Source organism: Chanos chanos, chromosome 8, assembly GCF_902362185.1.
Source record: "Chanos chanos chromosome 8, fChaCha1.1, whole genome shotgun sequence".
In the NCBI taxonomy this organism is placed as follows: domain Eukaryota; kingdom Metazoa; phylum Chordata; class Actinopteri; order Gonorynchiformes; family Chanidae; genus Chanos; species Chanos chanos.
Genome location: NC_044502.1, coordinates 26,001,698 through 26,025,762, shown reverse-complemented (window position 1 = coordinate 26,025,762; position 24,065 = coordinate 26,001,698). Strand labels below are relative to the sequence as shown.

Sequence of the window (24,065 nt, the reverse complement as noted above, 5' to 3'; positions counted from 1 at the left end):
AGAACTTAAAAAAAAACGAAATGAGGCCAAGAATGAATCAGACAAAACCAAATTATCTGAATTGCATCAAGAGAGTGACTGGCTGTGAAAACTGTACTTCAGACACATTACGGACATAGTGGCCTGAATGAGAAGATGACGGGGATGCTCATTCAGACCGTTATTTTTCTTTAAGTCTAGACAGTTATTTTTCTTTAAGTCTACTTAGTTATTTTCTGTAAGTCTAGACAGTTATTTTTCACCATTCCAACTGAGGTAGCCTTTGAGGTTGTGCATGAAACAGTACGACTTTACTACCTCTTTAAGTGATAATTTAACTTCTCAGTATCTCAGATAGACAGATTGAAAGGGACATCGATGCTGCTCATTCCTAAAGTCCAATCTTTGTGCTTTCCATCTGTCCTGGCCGACAAATATTTACAGTTGTCTTTCTCCAATAGAAAAACGGGAAGCTGAGCTCTGGAGCATCTGGGCAGGTCATAAATCGTAAACACAGACAGATATGTACTGCCAGTTACCACCACTGCAGAGTAATACTAAGTTTGGAGCTGTTGCCAGATTTGATAAGTATGTAGCTGATCCCAAATAAGTTCCTTACTGTGGTGTGTTGGATCCTCTGAGACACTAGGGGGCGACATTAGAGCATGTAGGAGAGAGTGCCAGCAAAAACTCTTTCACTCTTATTTGTGCTCCACTAGTTTTTTTAAAGCCAGCATTTTATTGAAGTTTTCACTATTTTTCTTTATTGGTTACCATTGCTTGTAGGTCCTCACTTATCAAACAGCAGTGTTACTTAGATGAAGGCCAATAGAAGTCATCTTCAATAGACCTGAAAGTCAGCTATTGCATGATTTTACACTACAAGTTACAGAAGTTTCATCAGGCCAGTTACTCATCATGTTGAGAGCAGTTCCTTGCAGTGCACTGTAATTCTGAAAACACTGAAGAAAAATTTTTGTAATGTTGCATGCCACAGTATGTCTCAGTGTTGTTTCAGGTAGATCCCTTCCACGGCTACAGTTTACCATTCTTCACGTGGATATTTTTAGCAAGAACAATGTCCAGTGCCACAAACCACAAACTGTCACAGAATGTTCCAGGAGCATGATGGTAAGTTCACATCACTTGAGTTACGGGCATGCAGTCACCAGACCTCAATCTAACAGAGCGTCTTTGGACCACTGTCCAAATCTGCAACCACTGCATGATGCATGCGTGTCATAATAGACCAACATCCCTGTGGAATTTTTCTGACACTTTGTAGAATACATGCCCCAGAGAATTCAGGGTGTTCTAGAGCCAGTAAGCAACAGGCAATGGGCAACAGGGAGTGGGGGGTAGCACTGGGTAAGTGCTCCTAATAAACTGATCTGTAATTGTGTATTTTACTTCTTTAACGAAACTCTAAGCAGCTACATATTGGCATCCTACGTATTGTTGCATGTCATATGTTCAGTAATAGTTTTGTCGAAACTATAGCATTATATTATACAGTTTTGCCCTATGTTAAGAGGTTCCAGTATTCAATAATGATTTGCTTTGTTGAGAGACACTAAATAGACTTTTTCCTCTAAGTTCATTAGAGGCAAACAAGTTTCCAACCTTCAAACTTCAGTCATATTGTAGCCTATAGGTAGGAACTGATATTTTACACTTTTTTGTATTTTGCATTTTGTATCTCTGTATAAGTCTGTGAGGTATATGAAAGTCAGGGTTGCAGCTTTGGCCAAAATATTTACTATAACCTTTATCACTATGACATTTCAAGCTCTCAGTTTTTACACACTGAAAAACGCACACACACACACACACACACAGAAAGAGAGAGAGAGAGGACTCAGGATTTTGCTATGTGTTATTTATGACTTTTTCTCTGATCTGAATAAAAGTGCTGTGTCCCAGTTCATCCAGTCTTGCACACCAGGGCAATGGACACAGGGTATGTAAAAGCACAATGCCAACAGACTTCATATCAAGTTTTAAAGCTTTGCAAAGACAACCTGCTGACTGTAAACAGGCATTAGGTTTTAATCTTAATAGACTTGCTTTCCTGTAGTGAACATTCATACGTTATTTAGGTACACTGTGCAGAGCAGAGCGCTCACTGTCTCAGTATCTCCTACTCCTCCCTTTCATTCTCCTAGTCATATGACTCCCAGTCACTTGACATTCAGCCTCTTCCACTTCATGTTTTTCATTAACAAATAATGCTTAATTGAATCAAGTACCTTCACTCCACCTCTGCTGGCGAGAGGTCAGCGCTACCCTTGTTCCTGAGTCGCGTCTGCACAGACCTACGTTCAGGTAGTTAACACACAGTCACAGTCAGTTTGCCCCTTTTCTTTTCCACCAGAACATTACTGATTTCCAAACAACCATGGAAATGGGTGTACTTTTGTCCAGATGGTGTGTTTACTATTTTAAACGAGGCCTTTGACGTGAATATTTGGTTATGGTACAGTAACTTCATCACTGTTCGGATCCTAATCCAATTACGCGCGCAAGGGTGGAGACATATTTTTAGGTCGCCGAGAAATGTGGAATGAAGAAATAACTCGTGTTTACAGCTGGGCAGGATCTTGCACTGGAAACTTGAAGTTTGTGGGGTAAAAAGGATCCCCAAAAACACTGAATAAGTGAAATCTTAAAAAAAAAAAAACTTGGATCATGTCTCGCCTCCACAGCACTTTAATTCTGCTTCTTTTGCTCCCACCTGTTGGTAAGTAAAAATTTCATCAAAAAAAAAAGAGAGAGAGAGAGAGAATGAAAGGCAAAGAGTGTGTAGTGAATGGCGTGGCTAGAATGTCCCTTCCACATAATGTCTTCGCATTAGGAAGTTTAAGTTACACGCATAACTGACGGTTATATTGTTTTATGGGTTCAGTTCACGGAAATTGGTAAGGCAGACGCCAGCGCAACACCTGGCGCAGAGGAACAGATGCACTTGTTAAGCTAGCAAAAAGACGCAAACCATCAACCTTTTTATAAGCAATCACTCTTGGTAAATTCTGCGACGCGTCTCATCTGGTTCACTGAAAAGACATACCACAGTTCAAAGTACCTGGCTCTGTTTTTCTTTAGCCATCTAATTCTTCAGTGTTTAGACTACTGTATCCAGATTAGTTTCAACGCAAATGTTAAGGTCATCAGCGATGCTGCATCGAACAACTACTCAAATATTGCCATGTTAAAAGCGTGCGCTTTTTCTACGCATTTTCTGTCCTTAGGAATTAGTGGTTTAATTTACTTTAGTCTAACTTCATTTCAAGGTTTTACAACAGGTCTAAAATGCACGCAAACATTATCCTACGCCCTCAAGTTAAAGAGGTGTGTCTTCAATCAAAGATGCGGCAAAATGTTTATCTGTATCAGCTAATAATTAACTAATCACCGCTCTCACTAATTCCGACATTTACTTATTGAATTGTATGGCCTGGTATGTCGTACTTTGTTTTTCTGTGATCCTGTATGAGATAGTTGGACACACACTGTTTATGTGTTGCAGGGCGTACTTCATTGCCAAGTGAGAATGTCCGCAATAGTTAGGCGTACGCAATAACGCCGTTGGTGCTACCCAGTGCGAAAGAGCATCCAACCTCTAAGATTCGCGCTACTAATCCCAAACTGTGCCATAACGACTGACTCTGGTTGGAGGAACGTAACTGCGGTGGCTCCCTTGGCCTATGTCTCTCTCTCCCTCATTGCTCCTCAGCGGTCAGTGGCGGTAAGGGGCATTTGCAGTCTAACTGCGGGTGATGTCGAAAAGTGCTCTCCTCAAAATGCGTTATGTCGTTTGACAATGTTTCGCGCCAAATGGTTTTACAAGTTGCAATGGTTGGTTTGACATGTATCGCAAGGTGTGTCTGCTAACCTAACTGGACTAGTGTGAGGAGGTTCACTTGTGAGAAGAAGACTCACGCGTTTTCGTAGGTTACTGGACATTCCAGATTACAGAGTAAATGGAGATGAAAATCAGAAGAGAAAACCCGCATGTTATTCATGATATCCTTCTTTGCAGTGCCTCTGTTCTGCTATACATGTGTGTTCCCTTCCATTTCCCCACTGGACTGCATTAAATATCCAACCAAATGTCCACCAGGACAACTGTGTCTCTCCAGTCGAGCCATTGGACAACGAGGTAAGCACTATTTGTGGTTAACTGTTATGAATTCTGGGCTGTGTAATATTACTAACATACTCATAAAGAGTGCCCTCCTCCTTCATCTTCATCACTAGAACTGCATACTGTGGCTGAAGAATATCTCTCCCTTTATTAGTAATCCGTGTTAATATCACTGGAAACAATAACAACAACATAACTAGCTCAAAACTCTGCTCTGTGGTTGGATTAAAGTGCATTTTAGTTCAGTCACCAACAGGAATATTTGTCTGAAGTAGCCAGCAGTCCTGAGAGCAGTATATACTGATAACGTTGTGTTTCGGGGTTACAGTTAATTCAGCAGCTCCTGTGTGCTCATTTCAGTGGTTCTGATTTTCAGATATTGAGATATGTACAGTCATAGTCAATTAAGTATTTGGTGTAATACTGGTTTTCAATTATTAAGTCACAAAAAATGATTTAAAATTTGCTCAGTTCAGTTTCACAGCTGAACCCAAAACCAACTGGACGTCATGGATCATCAGCAGAGGAAATGGTTCACTTGTGAGAGGATAACTCACTTGTTCTGAAAACATTTTTCCTGAAGTTTCAGTTACAGGGTCAGTTTTATTTCTACCTGACAGGTGAGTTCCAGATAGTCTTGTATGAGAAGAGCTGTGTTCTCCCTTCCCTGTGCGGGATCACTGGAGAGAAGTTTGCCATGGGCCTGAATTTTACCTTCACCAATGACTGCTGTGAGACACACCTGTGTAACAGAGCCAGCACCCCAACAGCTGTCCTGTGGGCCATGCCTGTTCTCTCTCTCTTTCTCCTCTCACTAACTTAGTAACAGGTGTAAAAATGTAATACAAGTTCTGGCAAATATGTTTTTCAGTCGAGACTTAATGGGGTTTGCATTAGTGTCTGTTAGAGGTTTTCCTTGAAAGCTTTGTACAGTCAGGGAAACTGGGATCTATAAGGTACATTCAAAATCTAAATGATGAAAACAAAAACATTTTTTGAGTAAAACAGCAAGTCATTTGTTGTTTTTATACAGTATTGAAGAGATGAGTTTCTTTCCCCAAACCAGAATGTAAAATTCAACACGCTGTGCAAATGATGCTTTGTTTTTTTCCCCAAAGACACCACACACAATTCTTAGTTACTATGAAGATGATTTTAAACAAAATAACATTAGGCAACACGTATGTTAAAATGCTAAATCTTTGACGCAGTTAGCACATGTGTAAAGTCTAGTATGGCTTCATAATCACACATCCACAGGTGTTACCGATGGTATTGCACAATACTGACTACATTAAAAATCACAGTTACAATTAAAATTACAGTTACAGTCAAATAAAGAATCAACTGTAATCTACACTTTCATTGCATTAGTGGAAACCTGAGCCTTTTCACAGTAAAATTGTTTTAAAATTGTTTTTACCGACAGTTGTTAATTTCTGTTACAGAATGGTACTTTGATAATGTTTCTATTCAGAGAGGTTTAACATGTTTAACATGCACTTCAAGCACCACATGCTTCACCGTTAGTCAGTTAGCCACAACACGCGTCTTCAATTTTTACAGTGTCTCTTCTTTTTTCTCTTCCATTTCTTCTTCTCCAGTTTTCATAGATTCAGAGCCTTCGTAGAAAGTAAGAATGCTGGATGTTAACTGAATGTTGTATACAGTGTTCGGTGAATAAAGGCATACTGATACATGATATTGAAGACTGCATTCAGTGTTAATGGTTCAGTTATCACCCTGTAATGATAAAACAAACTATTCATTAGTGCTGCTGTTTTCTTTGATACCTTTGATTTTATTTGAAGTATTTTCAGTTTTGAGGTGTGGGTCTCTTGAAGTAGATACATTTTCATAAGTAGACTGGCGTCACTCTTTTTGTGATTATATCTGCACACAGGATTTGTGTTCTCTGTTCTGAGATGGACTTTGAAACAAAAATCCTGTTGTGAGTATTGCATTCAAGCAGTCAAGAAAATCTGTAAATCACATATGTCTTAGATGTTTCTTTCTAAATAATTCAAATGAAAAATTACATCAACTGTAAGAAATATTATGAACAAATTAGGACAGCGCTACTTTTCTCAGCATTATAAACACTAAACAGATTATTTTCTCTTTTAGTTGCTTGTATTACACTATCGGTCAAGCCATGTACTGTTACTGAGGTATAAGAATATCTAATGTGGTTTGCCTGGTCAATGCCCTGTCAGAGGTGTGTCCTAAATTTGGGATACATGGTCTGAAGGCTAATTGCGTCATGCCCTCTTTAAATCTAGAGGGAGACACTGGGTCTGCTCAAAGGTGGGTGACTGTGGCTAATACGCTATTGCTCTCACTTCTCAGCAGTGGTCACAGATTCTCAGACATACATGCAAGGGAAGGTAAACTTCAGCTAATATTTTACATATACGTGTACATGTGCACTAGGCTGTCACAGAAACTCTTAGTACAAATACGATGTATTGTTCCCATGTATTTATGGTGCCTTGCTTTAGCCTTTTTAAAGACGTACTTCAAAAGTACTTCAATATTACTCACAACTTATTGCTGATCTATGAATTTAATTACGTAAATATGAAGCAAAGCTACTAATGTGTCAAAACTAGTTTATTAATAAAGCCATTTTTCACATTATAATGGCTTGCGTGCTCATTTTAGTGGATGGATGGATGGATGGATGGGTGTTGCAGACTTTGAGTTAACTAAGATGTTAGGAAACTGTAAACAAAGCTATTAAACTGGAGGAAATCCAAGAGGATTTAATCATACTGAGAACAAGACCGGGGTAGCCAACACAGACGAAACTAAATGAGTGAAAGCGTTAAAGAAGAAGACCAGAAGGTAACTAAAAACCAAACTAAGATGCCGAGCAGAGCTGGAGAAGGACACCTGATAAGTAATAGGTCGAACTGAACTCATTTTTGGTAGATCATCTGGTGGACATTTTTGTGCTTTGACAATTTTACGTCAGCATTGCGAGACTAATTTGGACAATAATTTGCTGATTATCATACTACTGTCAAAATTTCAATTAATTTAAACCTCAGTTTTTAATAGCAGGACAGCTGTCTATTATTGTTGGAAATCGTTCTTCACTTATGCGTGGGGCTAATCAAAAAACCCTTTGTCAGAAAACCCTGAATCTGTGAGGTTTATTTTAGAAAACCTTCAGAGTCTATTGAACAATCTCGTAGCCAAAGATTTCGTGATACACAGGTGATGTAAACAAATTCTTGTAAACAAATAGTTTTTAAATAGAGGTGTTAGAAGACCAAGGTGAACTTCCAGAGCGAATGAACAGCCTGGACATTATAAGTAAGAAATAAATAATTAAATGGAGGGACTGATGAGGAAATTTATTAGTTCAACTGAAAACAAAAGCTCAGCAGAAGTATTTTTTGGCTTGACGAGTCGCGCGCAGCGGATATAACAAACGTTATATTATCGTCTTAATATTCGTTGGCTAACACCAGATAGCTTACGTCAAGGAATACCCCGGCAAAAAAACAAGGTTCCTTTGAAAGATTATTTGTTTGGGGTTTTTTTTTTAAATAGTTTTGTTAATTTTAAATCTATTTAAAACTCTTTGTGTAAATTTAAAGACAGCTAACTTTTATTTTGAATCTTCGTCAAACATACCAACTAGCTAACAAAAATCTTATCGTTCTTGGCATGCTAACTGGTAAATAGTTTCTCTCAGTTTAAGAATGTGAAAAGATAAAGCGGTAATATAACCATAATGGGGCGTACGTCTTTGTCTTTAACTGTGGTTCCATTAAGCGTGTAAAAATGAAGCAGGCTACTAAACTTTTTTCCGCAGCAGGGGTCAAATCAGCATCGCACAATGGGTATTTGCGCTAAGATCAAAGTCCGGTGACAGCTGCTAACGCTGGCCAGTCAGTTTGTCTGAGATGTCTCCATGACTATTATAATATTATAACATCTCTCTCTCTCTCTCTCTCTCTCTCTCTCTCTCTCTGTGGCGAAGATGCATACACTTTGGATAGATTAAGGCCTCTACCTTGTTTCTTCTGCTGAGTGAAACACTAAACACGTCCCATGCTATACACGTGGGATTTTGCTGCATTTTAATTCTTCACTCTTTGATTTAAGACAAAATGACAAACGGTAATAATGTGAGAGAAAGGTGTACTGCACCCATGTCTTCTGCCTTGACTGAAGATGATGAAGATGAAGAATCATTATCAGCAGAAGTAAGAAGCACTCCATACACTGAAAAATCAGGGAATGATATTGTCAAAGGCCTAATCTTGGAAATAAGACAATTCATTACTTATCCAGCAAAAGTTCACAGCTGTATACGTTTAGATGAGTCCTGTTTTTCTTATTTGAAGGTTTTTCTCTGCGTGCTTGTTCAAAATGGACAAGTGGGACTCAGTTACTATGACAGTAAAGACTGCACTTTGCACTGCATGCCCGACACTGTGGACAACCATGAGCTGCAGTTATTGGACAGAGGTATGTTATACATACTCATGACTAATCAGCTATTGGACAGAGGTATATTATACATACTCATGACTAATCAGCTATTGGACAGAGGTATATTATACATACTAATGAATAATCAGCTATTGGACACAGGTATGTTAGCCAGCTCTGACAGGTTATGGTAGCAAGCAAGCAAGCCATCATCTGAATGTGTCATGACTGGCTGGAGGAGCAGTGTTTTACTGTAGCTTGGATTTCAAGACCTGATACTTAACTGATGTACCAGCACAGGTAAAAATGAGTTATTATAGGAAATAATTTCTAGATGTCTGATCCCCATTTTTCTCTTTTGTAGTGGTACGTGACATTTGTCCCCATGTCATGATCACCAGTGCAAAGCAGGATCGTAGCATGGTCCAGTTCATCAGAGGACTAAGTAAGTCTTAAAATGTGTCAGAATTAATGTTATGATTATGTTTGTGTTAAATCATCTGTAGCAGTATCAGATCAGTTTTGTGTTTACATGGCTCATCCTGCACCTGTGGACCAGACATGACCACAGTTGACAGAAGGACTGGAGGTCACTCTCTTATCTTGAGAGAAATGAAGAAATCTTCAGCTTGGGGCTTGAGGGCTAAAGATGCATTCTCTGTGTTTCCTTTGCATTTTCAGAGTCAAACCCAGAGTTTAAGCCAGAGATTGTTTTGTACCCTAATTCTGACTTTGGTAAGTCAAAAGAGAGCCTTAATTCTGCTATATTGTTCAGTTTGTATATTATCACGAGCTCTGAAAACCTAAGATTTCACCACTAACCTAGTTTGAGTCTGATGTGGATAGGAGTAAGCACTGACAGTCAAACATTGCTGGCCAGTACAAATAGCTTGCATGTTTTTGATGTATGTTTGCTACACCTCGGAACTATGAGCATGATTTTCAGGGTAGAAATTTTACAGTAGATAAAGGCTTTCTGGTATTTAGCATTTAACATTTTTTTTCTCTTTGCGTGTTCCCTTTTTGGTGCTTGATTGTTATTCTGTATTTGGGCCATTAATGATATCTTGATATCTCTCTGATATCTTGAGCTTTCATGAGTGATCTCTTGCATTGAATTTTCAGTTAAAAACACTCTGGTGTACGTGGATCATTATTTGACTCAGTGTACATTGTGACGGCTATTTCTGGACCCAAATCAAAATGATGCCATGATTGTTTTTTTTTTGTTTTTGTTCTTGTATTTTTGTTTTTTAATCTAAATGACCCTACCTTGAGTTTGTATACATTTGCATGCCAGCTGATAAGCTAGAGGAATACCTCACTGAGTACCCTTAGGAAGGTAATAGTGTGGTTTAAGTGCTGCCTCGTGCATGCTTCATTCAGGGGTTACTTTGTAACTACCTGCAGGGCTGGACATCAGTAAGCAGAGACTGCTGTCTGCTCACCTGCCTTTCCTCCCGCCCCTAATCACAGAAAAAGACAGAATCACTTACCTCTCCTCTTGCATATCATATGAATCACTCCTAATGGTGAGACATGTACTATTCACCTACAGTGTATATACTATTCATTATCTGTTTTTCCAGATCTTACCTAACTTTAAATGTTTTAATTTTACTGCAAAGCTTGCAACAGGAAAACCCCCCAGGGGCTGTGTCCCGGTTATTGCTAAAATTAGCCAAGGCATGGTCCCAACTAAGCTGACCATTTTTTTGTGTGATGTAATGAGGAGAGCTGTTCTGATTGAGACAGCTGAGATGAACTGTCTGTTGCAGCTGCGGACTCTAGGAGCTCTTCTGAAATGTCTAGATAAGAGGAGAGTTGGAGTGGAGCTGGAGGAGAGTGATGTAGGGGTACCCATATTACAGATCCTTACATATACACTGTAAGACACTCACCTCAATATGTATGGGTAGAGTATGGTTTTATTTATGTGTTCAGTTCCATGGTGGTTTTTTATTTACATTTGATTATATTCAGTTTGGTTACATTTAGCACAACCCTCTAAGCACGACCAAGATGAAATTTGAAACTTTTTTTTTATTGTGACACAAAATATTCATGTATTTATGAAAAGCAAAACAGGGGGAAAATGATAAAGGATCTGTATTGTATCTTGAAGTGTTTTGCTTTCGACTGTGGTCTCAAGTAAAAGCATATTGTAACATAATCTGGAGCAGAATTTGCTGTGTTTTGAATTGTTGTAAAAATACATTTAGTATTTTAAAAAAAATTTTGTTATGTTAATGTGTTTAACATTTAGCAATTTTTGTTATTTCACAGGAATGATGTGGTATATATTGACAGAGACACATACAGGTTTGTTGATCACCCTGCAGTAAAGGAAAAACAAGACAACAGCTTTGGCCTTACATGTTTCTTCTCTGCAGTAGTCTTACCCCTGTCATTACCTGTGATAAGCCGAGTGCTTGCACACTTTCCCCCTACCTTGTCATTCAACTCCTTTGGGAAGTTGCATTAATTGAAAAACAGAGGACAAACTTGTAGTGAGACTTAGAATCAGTATTGGTTATAATATGCAAAGGAATGAGAAACTGGTATGGAGACAGTAACCTTTCTGCCATCCCTACTCTAACCACGTACTGTGATATGTCTGAACTTCTCGTACTGTCATATGTCTGAACTTCTCGTACTGTCATATGTCTGAACTTCTTGTACTGTGATATGTCTGAACTTTTCGTACTGTGATATGTCTGAACTTTTCGTTCTGTCATATGTCTGAACTTATCGTACTGTGATATGTCTGAACTTATTGTACTGTGATATGACATGGCTCCACTTTTTTTTTCTTCCTAGTGTTCTCCAGATATTCAAATCTGAACTGCACCCATCTGTGTATAAGCAGCAGACTGGAGAGAAGGAGGGCCTGAGTCTTTATGGTAAACATGGACTCTGTTTTATAACCACAAAACAAGTCTGAACCACAGTCCCACAGCAAGGGTTGTTGTATATCCACTCATAAATGTTTTATTGTATGTGTAATTGTAATTGGGACTATTAACTGTAACTAGAGCTCATTAATGGCTAATACAGCACCAAGTCGACCCCTCTGATTACATGTAAAAGCGTAAATAACCTGAATGTGGAACTGTATGTGTTTCAGCGATTCTGAATCGGTGTCGCTGTAGGTTTGGCTCCAGACTTCTGAGGTGATGGTCTGTGTTTCTCACTTTATCTGGATGCATTTTCTATCATAATAAGCCTCCTGGTTTTGCCTTAAGACACTTTTTAATGCAAAACCGGAGATGCAGTACTGATTCTCTTAAAGGGGCACATCACTCCTTTTCACACTTTGGCTTGTTATAAAACTCATACTGGGTTTTGACCAGTTGCGTAGACTTTAGAGTTGTCTCTTTTTACACGTTTTACACAGTAACCTGAAGTGCTGACAAAAGGTTTACTGTGCGATTCCCAGTTGTGTAAGTTTAGATGTTAAACTGTCATATTGAAGTGTAAAAAAAAACCCCAGACCTATTTCTAGCCAGCATAAACTCCACCATATGGTGTATGATCTGATTATAATGGCTTTCATTTATTGTCACAGGAGTCAGGAAAATGTAGTGTCCTTTTACTGTCTGTCTCTCAGAGAGTAATTTTCATATGGTTAGTTCAGCAAGAGTGAATGTCCCCTTTTGTGCTTAGATTGCGTAGTTATACAAAAAAAAAAGGAAACACAAATCAGCAATTTTTTCCCCCATCGTCACTTTTCTTCTGATTAACCCAGGCAGTGGTTTCTGCGGCCCACCAGAGACCTGGCTGTGTTGAAGAGGCGACAGGAGGTTGTGCGTTTCTTTACGTCTCCTCGTAACTCTGACTATGTCAACACTCTGCAGGGCTGCCTTCGCAACATCAGGAACATTCCGGTACAACACTACTCAACGTATCGCACAGGCCGGATGACTCCATCACTCACTGTTGCTCAATAAACTTTTCAGAATTTCAGTCAACTGTATTTGCTAATCTGCTGGTCCTTTAACATAATGTAATACTATTTATTTCACGTGCATGTTGTGAATATTGTGGATGGGGTTTTTTTTGTTTGTTTTTGTATTTATGTTCTTTGTCAAGTTATCCATCTGTCCTTGCTTCCATTTCTCTGTCATGTCTTTTATAAATGTCAGTAGATAACCAATTGAGGTGGTCTGGCATGCTCTGTGACACGTTTCCTCACTGGCTGTTAGAGCCACGCCCATGTAACCAGTGCAGTTCTGTCCTTGTCTTCCTTTATTGGTTTATGCTAACTGAAAGGAAAGGTGTGAAAAAAGGAGGCACTGCCATTTAGTCTTTTTTTTATGGACACCTCTTGGAGGAAACAAGACATGGAAGAACAGCCACTTTAAAACATTGAGCTGGGTCTCATTTTGTGAACCCAGTTTGACCATACATTTTTCACCACACAATTAAAATTTTTTCAGAGTCTGTAGTTTTGAAACCTGCTGTTGTGTAGCAATTTCACTGAAAGATGGTTTGTTTTTTGTGCTCTCAGACAATGCTGCGCAGAATGAGTCTCTCTCATACTAAAGTTAATGACTGGAAGTGTCTGTATAAGGTAGGACTACTGGTCTAGAGAGTGTAGCTATACATTTCTTAAGTGTTTCTGTTCCTTTAATATCTGTTGTTTGTGTTGCTCTCTACAGACAGTGTATAGTGCGGTGTGTATCAGAGAAACAGTGCGGTCTCTACCCCAGACCGTCCGGCTCTTTCAGGAGATCAGTGAAGAGTTCACAGATGATCTCAACTATATCGCCATGCTCATCAGCAAAGTGGTACTGGAGCACACACAACTACATGTGTGATTAAGCAGTATAACATGGACACATTACAACATGTGATTAAACAGTATAATATGGACACATGACTATATGTGAGGGTAAATAGTCTTGCGATGTATATGTGATGTGTCGATTTTTGTGACAAGGAAAAATATCACGCTATCACTAATATTACTCAGGCAAACTTGGTGATCTCAGTCTCATTGTGATGTCAGGATGACAGATCAAGCCTTATAAGAGCTCTTTATAGGAGCCAATCCAATGCCAGCAGCTCCACTAGTGTAGCAGCCTATGTATCAACATCTCCCAAATGTGTTCCAACTGTGACATTCCCTGCTAGATAACAAGAGTGTCTGAATAGAGCCCTACACAGTAACAAAAGCAAAAAAAAAAAAAAGACAGACATGAATAAGTCACATGGCTTAGAGTAGGTGCTAAATCAAAGAATTACCATGCTACCATGCTACCTTTTAATTATATCAGGGCAGTTTTTCTCCTGTAGGTGGACTTTGAGAACAGTTTATCAGAAAACCGATTCACTGTCAAACCCAACGTTGACCCTGCCATTGATGAGAGTGAGTGAGGTTTAAACATGCACCCAGTGTATTTCATACAGAGCTCAGCTCAGGGTTCATGTTTATTTGAGAGGACTGAACAGAACTGTGTTCTTGTCTTGGCAGAGAAGAGGAAGATGATGGGTCTGCCTGACTTTCTGACGGATGTTGCTCGCAGTGAATTGGAGAAACTGGACCCATGCATCCCCTCCTGCTGTGTCATCTACATCCCCCTGGTCTGTCACTGACATACTGGGTTTGACTCTTGTTGTTTTTGGGTTTCTTGGTTTCAGCTGGTAGGCAGGTGTTTCCCTCAGAGCTTTTTAACCCTGGCATCCAAATTCTGTCTGGTCTTGCTGATAGCTGTTAATTGTTTGCATAAGTGATGTAATTGACTGGCTACAGTGTCATCACATGTGACTGCAGAGTGAGGGGAAGGTGGGCAATCTGCATATTAGAATTATGAAAACCTTGCCTTTGTTCCTTTTAACCTTCTTCAGTATTCAGCATGTGTTTCATCAGTGTTATTGTGAGTTTGTAAAGAGACGTACACTTTGTAACAAGAACCACCACATGCCCTAAAAGGTGATAATATGAAGAGTGAGAATACAGAACCCAGAAGCTTGTCCTTCCATCCAGATCCTGTTACTGTGTCTTCTCTCCAATGCAGACGAGCGAACTTTCTTTAGAAAGTGAATTGTCTATTGGCAGTACGTTTTATCTTTCAGCTTTCTGGCTTTCAATTAAGTTGAAGACTTGCCTTTCTAAATCCTACATGACTAGAAGAGTTGAAAATATTATTTGATTGAGCTAGGAAAAATCATGAATGCCGTTAACGCCTATGTTAGGGAAAAAAAGGACTTTGCTACAGCTGGACCTGAGGTCGCAGATGGTTGTTGGTTGCTGTCTAGTCTGGGGTATTGTTGTCATTATGGACTACTGTTTTCTTAATTATTGAAATTATTTTTATTACTTTCCCCAAAGCACTGATTTTTTTTTACCCCCGACAGATTGGGTTTCTGCTCTCGGTGCCCCAGCTGCCCAGCATGGTGGAAAAAGAGGACTTTGAGATCGATGGGCTTGACTTCATGGTTTGTTTGTGACACCTGCACATGTTCCTCCCTCTGTTAGCTGCCAAAGGGCAATATAGTCTTTGTGTTTGGTGCTTTGTTTAAATGTTATACATTTTACTTGTGTGATTGGTTTCACATGTAACAGCCAGATGCACCCAGTGGATTCCTTCACTGCTCTGGCTGAGAGGGACAAAAGGCTGGGCTGGCAGGAGCTGCTGTTGGGCTGAACTGGCCCTGGGCTGCAGGCTGTAACTGAGTCCTTCCAGCAGAGTCAGCTGTGATAGTCAGAACACACGACACCAACATCACCTAAGTGGTGTCGGCGACATCCAAAATGTTGCCACATGCTCATGAGTGGCTCTTTCCATCCCCTTAGAGCTCACCAGCCTCTCTTGAGTCATTAACAGTCCCTCCCAAATTTTAACCAGTCAGTGCGTCTCCTGAGTTGGCCCCGATTTCTCACAAGTTATCACTGCTGCCATGCGTGCAGCTCACCCAAGATGTCCCAGGCTTCCTCCAAGGTGTTTCTTGCTTCTCCCGAGATGACAGCAAGAGAGACAAACAGCAAAAGCTCAGTCACATGTTCATGGCATTCATTTAAGCTTAAATTAAATTTTCACATTGCTTTGTCTGCAGCATAGAAAACACATGACGTTTTTTGTTTTTTTTGCTTGATCAATGTTTATGCAAACACCACTGGAAATTAATGTGAAGGCAAGAATGACCCATGGCTACAGGGATTGTGCTAATATTGTGACTTTGTCCCTCAAGGTTATCTGGGATACTCTGGAAGATTATTAGGAAACAGACATTAGAAATTAGATAGCCACTACAAGCTTCTCTGGAAGTTAAGCTAGCTCTCTAGTTTTCCCAAGTATGTGTGTGTCTGTGTATGTGTGGGTTAGCACATGCTTGTGTTAATGTGGAGCAATGGAGTAAAGGAAGTAGAATGACATGGAGAAATACTCTCTGAATAACCATTAACAATTATATACCAACTGAGAAACTATCAGTTATGATTACTGGCACAAAGTTTCAGCCCATTACTAAAGGCAAAATGTGTCCCAATTGTTTGACGTGGATAGGGTAAGTGTGTTACTGAGAAATGTCATGAGGTTGTGGTTGGTAATGACCAGGCTGGTTTGTTAACTGCAGGGTGTGCAGAAATTCCTCCAATAGAAGAGAAATAAGGAGGAGACTTAGGTGGAGGTCTACTCATGTGCATACAAAGGCCAGTCTTATCACGATAATGCTTAATGCTTTGCAAAGTGTCCCCGGCCCCAAGTGTGTAAACAGAGTCGAGATGCATGTATCATTCCATCCACAGAAAGCTTTCAAACCAGGCTGCAAATCACCACAGGGCTTCAGAGGGTACAGGAAAGATACTAGCTGAGTTGATTTTATATACTGGTTTTGAATTAAATCTTTTATTTTTTTTGTAATATTGAAGATAATGTTACTAATGAAGTGGTGAATTAGTCGTTGACTCAATTGTCCAAGTTAAAACTTAAAACATTTGAATCTCCCTTTAAGTCTTTGGTGATTTGAAAGGTGAGGTATTTTACTGCTGATGCCATGGGAGTATTAAAGACAGTCACTAGAGGGCAGCTGTGTATTGACTGTAAGTTCACATTTCTCAAGGTTCAGCATTAAGCTGCATCTACACTCCTCGTGAACATGATAGTTTCAGATAGCTGATTGACTGACGGCTGTTTGTTATTCAGATTTAATTTAACAAAATCAGAATTTAACATGACACTGGAGACAAGAATCTACAGGGCACTAATAAGAAGATACGGAGAGAGAGAGCCTTCCTTACTTGACTCGGTGTTTAATATCAAATACCAACATATTTAAGAGACCAACCTGTTATTATACAATAATAACTCAGACATTATCAGTGAGAAATGCACCATTAATATCTAAAGTGCAATTTTAGGAACATTTTCTCATGTAGTGGCCAGGTTGCAAGATAAGACATTTTGGTTTGCAATCTATAATTTCAGCTGGCCTGAATTAACCTGATTTTCCCGCTTTAGCTGTCCTGTCCTGGACAGTATTTCATTGCTGTTTCCCCGCAAAGTTTTCCTGCCCCCTCATTCTGCACACTTGTAATGGTTTCTCTACTCTGTCTCTGTTCTGCTTGTCATGGGAAATTGGTAAGAGTTAACAATGAATGTGTCTTCGTTCTGCGTGTCATGGGATATTTGGTAAGGGTTAAGGATGACTATGTGTCTTCGTTCTGCGTGTCATGGGATATTTGGTAAAGGTTGAGGATGACTATGTGTCTTCGTTCTGCGTGTCATGGGATATTTGGTAAGGGTTAAGGATGACTATGTGTCTTCGTTCTGCGTGTCATGGGATATTTGGTAGGGGTTAAGGATGACTATGTGTCTTCATTCTGCGTGTCATGGGATATTTGGTAAGGGTTAAGGATGACTATGTGTCTTCGTTCTGCGTGTCATGGGATATTTGGTAGGGGTTAAGGATGACTATGTGTCTTCGTTCTGCGTGTCATGGGATATTTGGTAAGGGTTAAGGATGACTATGTGTCTTCGTTCTGCGTGTCATGGGATATTTGGTAGGGGTTAAGGATGACTATGTGTCTTCGTTCTGCGTGTCATGGGATATTTGGTAAGGGTTAAGGATGACTATGTGTCTTCGTTCTGCGTGTCATGGGATATTTGGTAAGGGTTAAGGATGACTATGTGTCTTCGTTCTGCGTGTCATGGGATATTTGGTAGGGGTTAAGGATGACTATGTGTCTTCGTTCTGCGTGTCATGGGATATTTGGTAAGGGTTAAGGATGACTATGTGTCTTCGTTCTGCGTGTCATGGGATATTTGGTAAGGGTTAAGGATGACTATGTGTCTTCGTTCTGCGTGTCATGGGATATTTGGTAGGGGTTAAGGATGACTATGTGTCTTCATTCTGCGTGTCATGGGATATTTGGTAAGGGTTAAGGATGACTATGTGTCTTCGTTCTGCGTGTCATGGGATATTTGGTAAGGGTTAAGCATGTGCTGGCAGCCACAGTCTCATGAAGATTCAGTGCCTTCACCTGAAGCATGGTGTTACAGCTGGTTTAAAGTGACTGTTTTCATTATTTCACTTTACACATACTGTCAAATTGGATCAATTTTTATTATTTTAATGAAAACTCCTGAAGGTTCATTCAAGATGATGATAATGATGATAATAACAGTGATGTAGGACAGATCTCAGAACATGCTGTGTGCCTGGTGCACCATTTGCCCAGAGGTCTGTTTCTGCATGCTCACACCAGGACAACAGCTGTCAGTCACTGAGAAAGACCCTGTCCCCATGTCCCATCCTGGACATGCTGTCTCATTTTTGAAGATTACAGCTGTCTTGAGCTGGACATTTGGAGGCAGATGGACAGAACTGGAAGTTGTGTGAAATGAAACTCAGAGAGTTGTGCTACTGTAGTATAAGCTACCATAATTAATGAAACACTCTACCCAGCTGTGAGGAGGGATTTCAAATTCACAGAATTCTTGTGAACTAACCTACATTAAATTTACACCTCTTCTAGCTAGAGATTTATTTAGACTTCCTAGACTTGCTACTTCATTTGGGATACTCAGTTATAGCCCACATGTTGGAGACAGAATCTCTCTCTGGCTGCACATGGGCATTGTAATTTTTAACTGGAGGGTCTCTTCTCCCAAACACTTACACACTGTTTGCACAGTGGAATGTCCATTGTGGGTACATGGTGAATCACAAAACCTTTGGATTTTGCCTCTTTGTGTTTCATAAAGCTGAGACTGTTATTTGTGATGATATAAGTAGATAATCATGAGATCATTATTTGTGTGGTTGTGTATCCATTTAATCAAGGCTGTCATTTGTTTTGGAGGCAACTATAAGTGCCATAATTATACTTTCTGATTTATGGAATCCATCTTTACTATTTCTTCCCCAGTCTACAGGCTCGTGTCATTGATTGACAGGGTTTGGTGGTGTATGGTGAAAGTGTTGTGTGTTGTGATGTGGTTTCAGTTTCTGTCGGAGAAGAGGCTGCACTATCGCAGTGCTAGAACCAAAGAGCTGGATCAGATGCTGGGGGATCTACACTGTGACATAAGGGGTGAGTTAGTGTTAATTTCACAGACATCTATGTCCAAAGTGACATGTTTGGTTTTGGTATTGTATTGGGTCCGAGATGGGTTTTTTTTTTTAATAGACAAGATGTTAGTGGTTATGATGTTTTGATGATTTGAAAGAGGTGAGTTTTAGGTATTTTGTGTTCAGTGTCTTGGAGCATCTGATGGAATAACAGTGTCTTTGTAAGACTGTGTGTGTATGTGTGTGTGTGTGTGTGTGTGTGTGTATATATATATCGAGAGAGAGAGAGAGAGAGAGACATACATAGTGCATTAGTACTGTAACATTAAGACAAACTGTTACTGGATTGGCTTTGTGCACAGAAAACACCTACCATTCATTTTAGATGTTTCCTGTGACTTTCAGTTAAACAGTTTGCATCTTTCATTTTCCAGATATGGAAACAGCAGTTATGGCCCAGTTACAGTCCACGGTGCTGCAGCGAAGTAAATGTATGTATAAGGTCCTGTCGCTGTGTGCAGAGTTAGACTGTCTGATCGCTCTGGCCCAGGTCTCCCAGGACTATGGCTACTGCTGTCCTACTCTCTCTCCTCACAGTCGCCTGCTCTTCACACAGGCCAGGTGGGCAGTATTACACCCTCACTACCAGAGTGAAGGCTACGCAATGCTATCATTGTGGGGTCGGATTTGATTGTTGAAATATTTGTTGAAAAAATGACTGATAAAATGTACTCTGTATTTCTCTTGTCCTGCTTTTTTTTTTAAATGTTGAAAGACACCCCTTGCTGGAGCTGTGCAACCCAGTGTTTGTTTGTAACCCGTTCAGCAGTTCTGAAAATGAAGGTAAAGTGAAAGTACTGACGGGACCCAATTCCTCAGGCAAGAGTATCTATCTCAAACAGGCAAGCCTGCTGACACGCACCGCACATACAGTATCCACTCACTGTCAGTCAGGTCGCTGAATGAATACTGTAATGTAATATAGGATCTTATTGAGATCTCTTTGAGACCTCTTAGATCATTCAAGGCTTTTTTTTCAAGATATTAGTTGTTTTTAAGCCCTAAGACAACTAAGCCCCAACCCCAACTAAGCACTAACGTGGTCTGTGGAAACCAGGGGATGGTGGTAACCGGGTAAAACAGGTCTTTGAGCATCATACCAGGAGATGTGTATTTTCTTTGTTGTGCTGTGATCACGGTAAACCCTTTTCTCTGTGGGTGTTAAGGTGGGACTGATTGTATTCATGGCACTGATTGGCTCTAATGTCCCTGCGAAAGAGGCAGAGATTGGCCTGGTCGATGCCATTTTCACACGCATGCAGAGCCGTGAGTCTGTGTCCGTTGGCCTCAGTACCTTCATGATAGACTTAAACCAGGTAAAGTTCTCAGTGTGTTTTGTCATATTCCACCTTTTACACTATGTTCAGACCAGATCAAGCATTTGAGTGGAACACACGGAGAGTGTTCACTCTTCCAGTTATTCCTCACTCACATACTGCTATAAGCTGTGGAAAAATGAAATGAACATGCATCAGTTCTTACAGAAACTCACTCTTATTTAACCCCAAATATACCAAAGTCAGTGCACGCAGAAAAAAAAATCGTATTGAACTGTAATTTTCTTTTGAACTGCAAAAGAAAGAAAAAATAGTTTTGAATTACAGCATGTGTCGTGTTATCTGTTTATAAGTTATAGCTGCCTTGTCACAGTGATGCTCTCTCATTTATCACATTGATTTTTTTCTCTGTTGCCATTGCAAGAAATACACACACACACACACACACACACACACAGACACACACACACACACACACACATTTATCATTCAGTTCTTATCTGTTTGTGAAGGGTCTTATCCTTCCTTCCAAACAGATGGCTAATGCCTTGAACCACAGCACTGGTAACTCTCTGGTTCTGGTTGATGAATTTGGCAAAGGAACCAACACAGTAAGTAGAATTTCAGAAATGGAAGAATGAGAATGGACATGAACATAGAACACTGATGAGGAAGGAAAGGACACATGTAGAGAAAAGTAAGCATTGTCTGTGGTTTTGCAGGGGGATGGCTTGTCTCTCCTGGCAGCATGTTTCAGACACTGGTTGGCCAAACTGCCCAGTCACTGTCCCCATGTTCTCCTGGCCACAAACTTCCACAGCCTGTTACAGCTGGACCTACTGCCTCAAACTCCACTGCTCTCCCTGCTGGTGTGTCAACATGTCAACACGCACACGCACATGTATACGTATTCAAACACAAACACATGCTCTTACTTATGTCACAGCCTGCACCTCAGTTTGGACTTTTAGTTTGTCATGTCTTTGTGTGCCTGATCTGTCTGTCTCTGCCCCTCACCTGTTCCTGTTTGTCTAATTATTAACCTTGTTAATTTCTACCAATCCTGTGTTGCCCTGTTTAGTTCTCCCTCTATTTAAGTCCTAGTGTTTGCCTTGTCCATTGTCTATCGTTGTTTGTGTATTTTGCGCACTGTCATGCTGCACCTTTTTGTTATTGTTTTTTTTGTTCCTTTTCTACACCTGTATTTTGATCTTCAGTTCAAGTAAAGTCTTCCGTTTAGTCACCTTCAACCATCGTGTCTTGCACTTGGGTCCTGCACCACACCACCAGCGTGACAACTTACACACACACACATACATACATCTATATTTCTATCAGATGCTTAAGTGGATGAGTGTGAATTTGTGTTTTTTTTTCAGACCCTAGAAACAGCCATTGATGGAGAGGAGCTGGTTTACCTGTACCAGCTGAAGGAGGGTATATGTGAGTCCAGCTATGCAGCCAACATTGCCACTCTGGCCGGCCTGCCCCATGCTCTGGTACAGAGAGGGGTCGAGGTATCTTACCATTCACTAGTCTGACAGAGACCTACCCTGTGAGCAATGCGGCCATGTTGCTGTGTCTGTAAAATGTGCAGCTAACTACCAGAATAAGAGGCACGCTGATGTGCAATGTCCTAATATGGTATTGGATCATCAGAATACCCCATAATATATTCTGTACTTCTGGGAACAGATTCTTTATGTCAGTGGAATGGATGGAACACCATTCAAAAGGAAATTTCATCATTCCGGCTATCCAGAATCTCCCATTGCAAATACACACACACACACACACACACACACACACACATTTATATACCATGTTGTTATATAAAGTTGAGTTTACAGCACACCATTCTTTATGAAAATGCATACTCATACCCTGATGAGCAACTAATATTTGATTGATCGATAACTGATTGATATTTTTCCATAAACTGTTTCAGAATCACTCACCTGTTTTCGCTGACAACAGCTTGTATTTGTGTGTGGATATTACCTGTAGACTAACGGGTTGTATTTGTATGCAGGTATTACCTGTAGACTAACGGGTTGTATTTGTGTGCGGGTATTACCTGTAGACTAATGGGTTGTATCTTTATGCAGGTATTACCTGTAGACTAACGGGTTGTATTTGTGTGCGGGTATTACCTGTAGACTAACGGGTTGTATCTTTATGCAGGTATTACCTGTAGACTAACAGCTTGTATTTATATGCAGGTATTACCTGTAGACTAACGGGTTGTATTTGTGTGCAGGTATTACCTGTAGACTAACAGGTTATATTTGCGTGCGGGTATTACCTGTAGACTAACAGCTTGTATTTGTATGCAGGTATTACCTGTAGACTAACGGGTTGTATTTGTGTGCGGGTATTACCTGTAGACTAACGGGTGGTATCCTTATGCAGGTATTACCTGTAGACTAACAGCTTGTATTTGTATGCAGGTATTACCTGTAGACTAACGGATTGTATTTGTGTGTGGGTATTACCTGTAGACTAACGGGTTGTATTTGTATGCAGGTATTACCTGTAGACTAACGGGTTGTATCTTTGTGCAGGTATTACCTGTAGACTAACGGGTTGTATTTGTGTGCGGGTATTACCTGTAGACTAACGGGTTGTATTTGTGTGCAGGTATTACCTGTAGACTAACGGGTTGTATTTGTATGCAGGTTTCAGAGTTGTACAGACAGGGGAAGACTATTAAAAGAATTGATCAGCCCTCCACTGACAAAGAGAACAACAGGTGGGACATTAAATAGTCCAGAGAGTTATTTGGAAAATGAAAGGATTTCGTCTGAAAAAGAAATGGCTGTTTCACTTCCATGTTTCTCTCTCTGTCTTTTCAGATGCCTAAGCATGGTGGAGAAGTTTCTTCAGCTTGACCTGGACGACCCTTCTCTAGACTTGCAGCAGTATATGAAAGATGAGATAATCCAGGCCGTTGTGGCGTTGCTATGACAATGCAGTTTGTTGTTTAGGTCATGTTACATTTTGCTATAGTGTGTGTGTGTTCAAGCATTTAGTCACATACTGTGCCAGCTGCAGAGAACTTAACAGGTAAAATGGACTAAGTATTCAGTTTAAATAGTTATACATCACGGACTAAACAGTGTCATTAATATCGTAAACTATTTGGCAACAGTTGTTTTAAGATAACACAAAAAAGTGTTGGTTAATTGTTTTCTGTATGATTGGACACAGCTGATGTGTGGGCTGAGAGACCACAGTTTCTTACCTCTGACCAATATTAACTGGTATGATGTAAGTAAGAACTGGACACTTAGTTGACCTGTGAAACCAGGTGTTTTAGCCCCTCTTTGGAGCACAGATATTCAGTCCTGCAGTCAGAACTGGAGTGAGGAAACCCTCATCAAAACAGTTTCAATTTACTGCTAATACTGGAGCTCATTTCTTTGTTGAACTTTGAACTGGTTGCTTATATTTCTTTTGTTCCATGATCTTAGGATTTGTGACGACAAAGTTATTCAAGCGTACACAGAGAATAAGTATGTTTTTACTTACCCAGTGTACTGCACTGTATAAACATACTACACTGTATTTTACTACATGCAGTAATATAAGTAATAATATACTCTATATTGTATAAAGAGTCAGAACGCTCTGACACTCAC

General features: G+C 40.0%; 2 protein-coding genes across 2 annotated transcripts; both read left to right on the top strand.

Moving 5' to 3' along the window:
- Nucleotides 1-2,667: 2,667 nt before the first annotated feature.
- On the top strand, nt 2,668-4,946 carry lypc (ly6 domain containing, pigment cell). Its single transcript, XM_030783016.1, has 3 exons — nt 2,668-2,719; nt 4,019-4,138; nt 4,744-4,946. Exons 1-3 carry the CDS (start codon nt 2,668-2,670, stop codon nt 4,944-4,946), a joined length of 375 nt encoding a protein of 124 aa, XP_030638876.1.
- A 3,343-nt stretch (nt 4,947-8,289) lies between these two features.
- Nucleotides 8,290-23,391, top strand: msh5 (mutS homolog 5). Its single transcript, XM_030783015.1, has 24 exons — nt 8,290-8,343; nt 8,485-8,608; nt 8,937-9,017; nt 9,254-9,307; nt 9,983-10,104; nt 10,351-10,460; nt 10,859-10,894; nt 11,393-11,475; nt 11,700-11,745; nt 12,321-12,459; nt 13,083-13,145; nt 13,234-13,362; nt 13,871-13,943; nt 14,049-14,158; nt 14,933-15,013; nt 19,022-19,109; nt 19,522-19,708; nt 19,863-19,989; nt 20,314-20,463; nt 20,961-21,035; nt 21,147-21,293; nt 21,804-21,941; nt 23,103-23,176; nt 23,280-23,391. Exons 1-24 carry the CDS (start codon nt 8,290-8,292, stop codon nt 23,389-23,391), a joined length of 2,403 nt encoding a protein of 800 aa, XP_030638875.1.
- The last annotated feature ends 674 nt before the right edge of the window (nt 23,392-24,065 follow it).

What these genes read in the sequence shown, in the direction of transcription:
- lypc (XM_030783016.1), top strand. Translation starts at nt 2,668, where the DNA reads ATGTCTCGCCTCCACAGCACTTTAATTCTGCTTCTTTTGCTCCCACCT. An exon ending in TCTTTTGCTCCCACCTGTTG is followed by an intron (nt 2,720 to 4,018) that starts GTAAGTAAAAAT and finishes CCTTCTTTGCAG; the next exon opens with TGCCTCTGTTCTGCTATACA. An exon ending in TCGAGCCATTGGACAACGAG is followed by an intron (nt 4,139 to 4,743) that starts GTAAGCACTATT and finishes TCTACCTGACAG; the next exon opens with GTGAGTTCCAGATAGTCTTG.
- msh5 (XM_030783015.1), top strand. Translation starts at nt 8,290, where the DNA reads ATGTCTTCTGCCTTGACTGAAGATGATGAAGATGAAGAATCATTATCA. An exon ending in GCTGCAGTTATTGGACAGAG is followed by an intron (nt 8,609 to 8,936) that starts GTATGTTATACA and finishes TCTCTTTTGTAG; the next exon opens with TGGTACGTGACATTTGTCCC. An exon ending in CTGCTCTTCACACAGGCCAG is followed by an intron (nt 19,709 to 19,862) that starts GTGGGCAGTATT and finishes AAATGTTGAAAG; the next exon opens with ACACCCCTTGCTGGAGCTGT.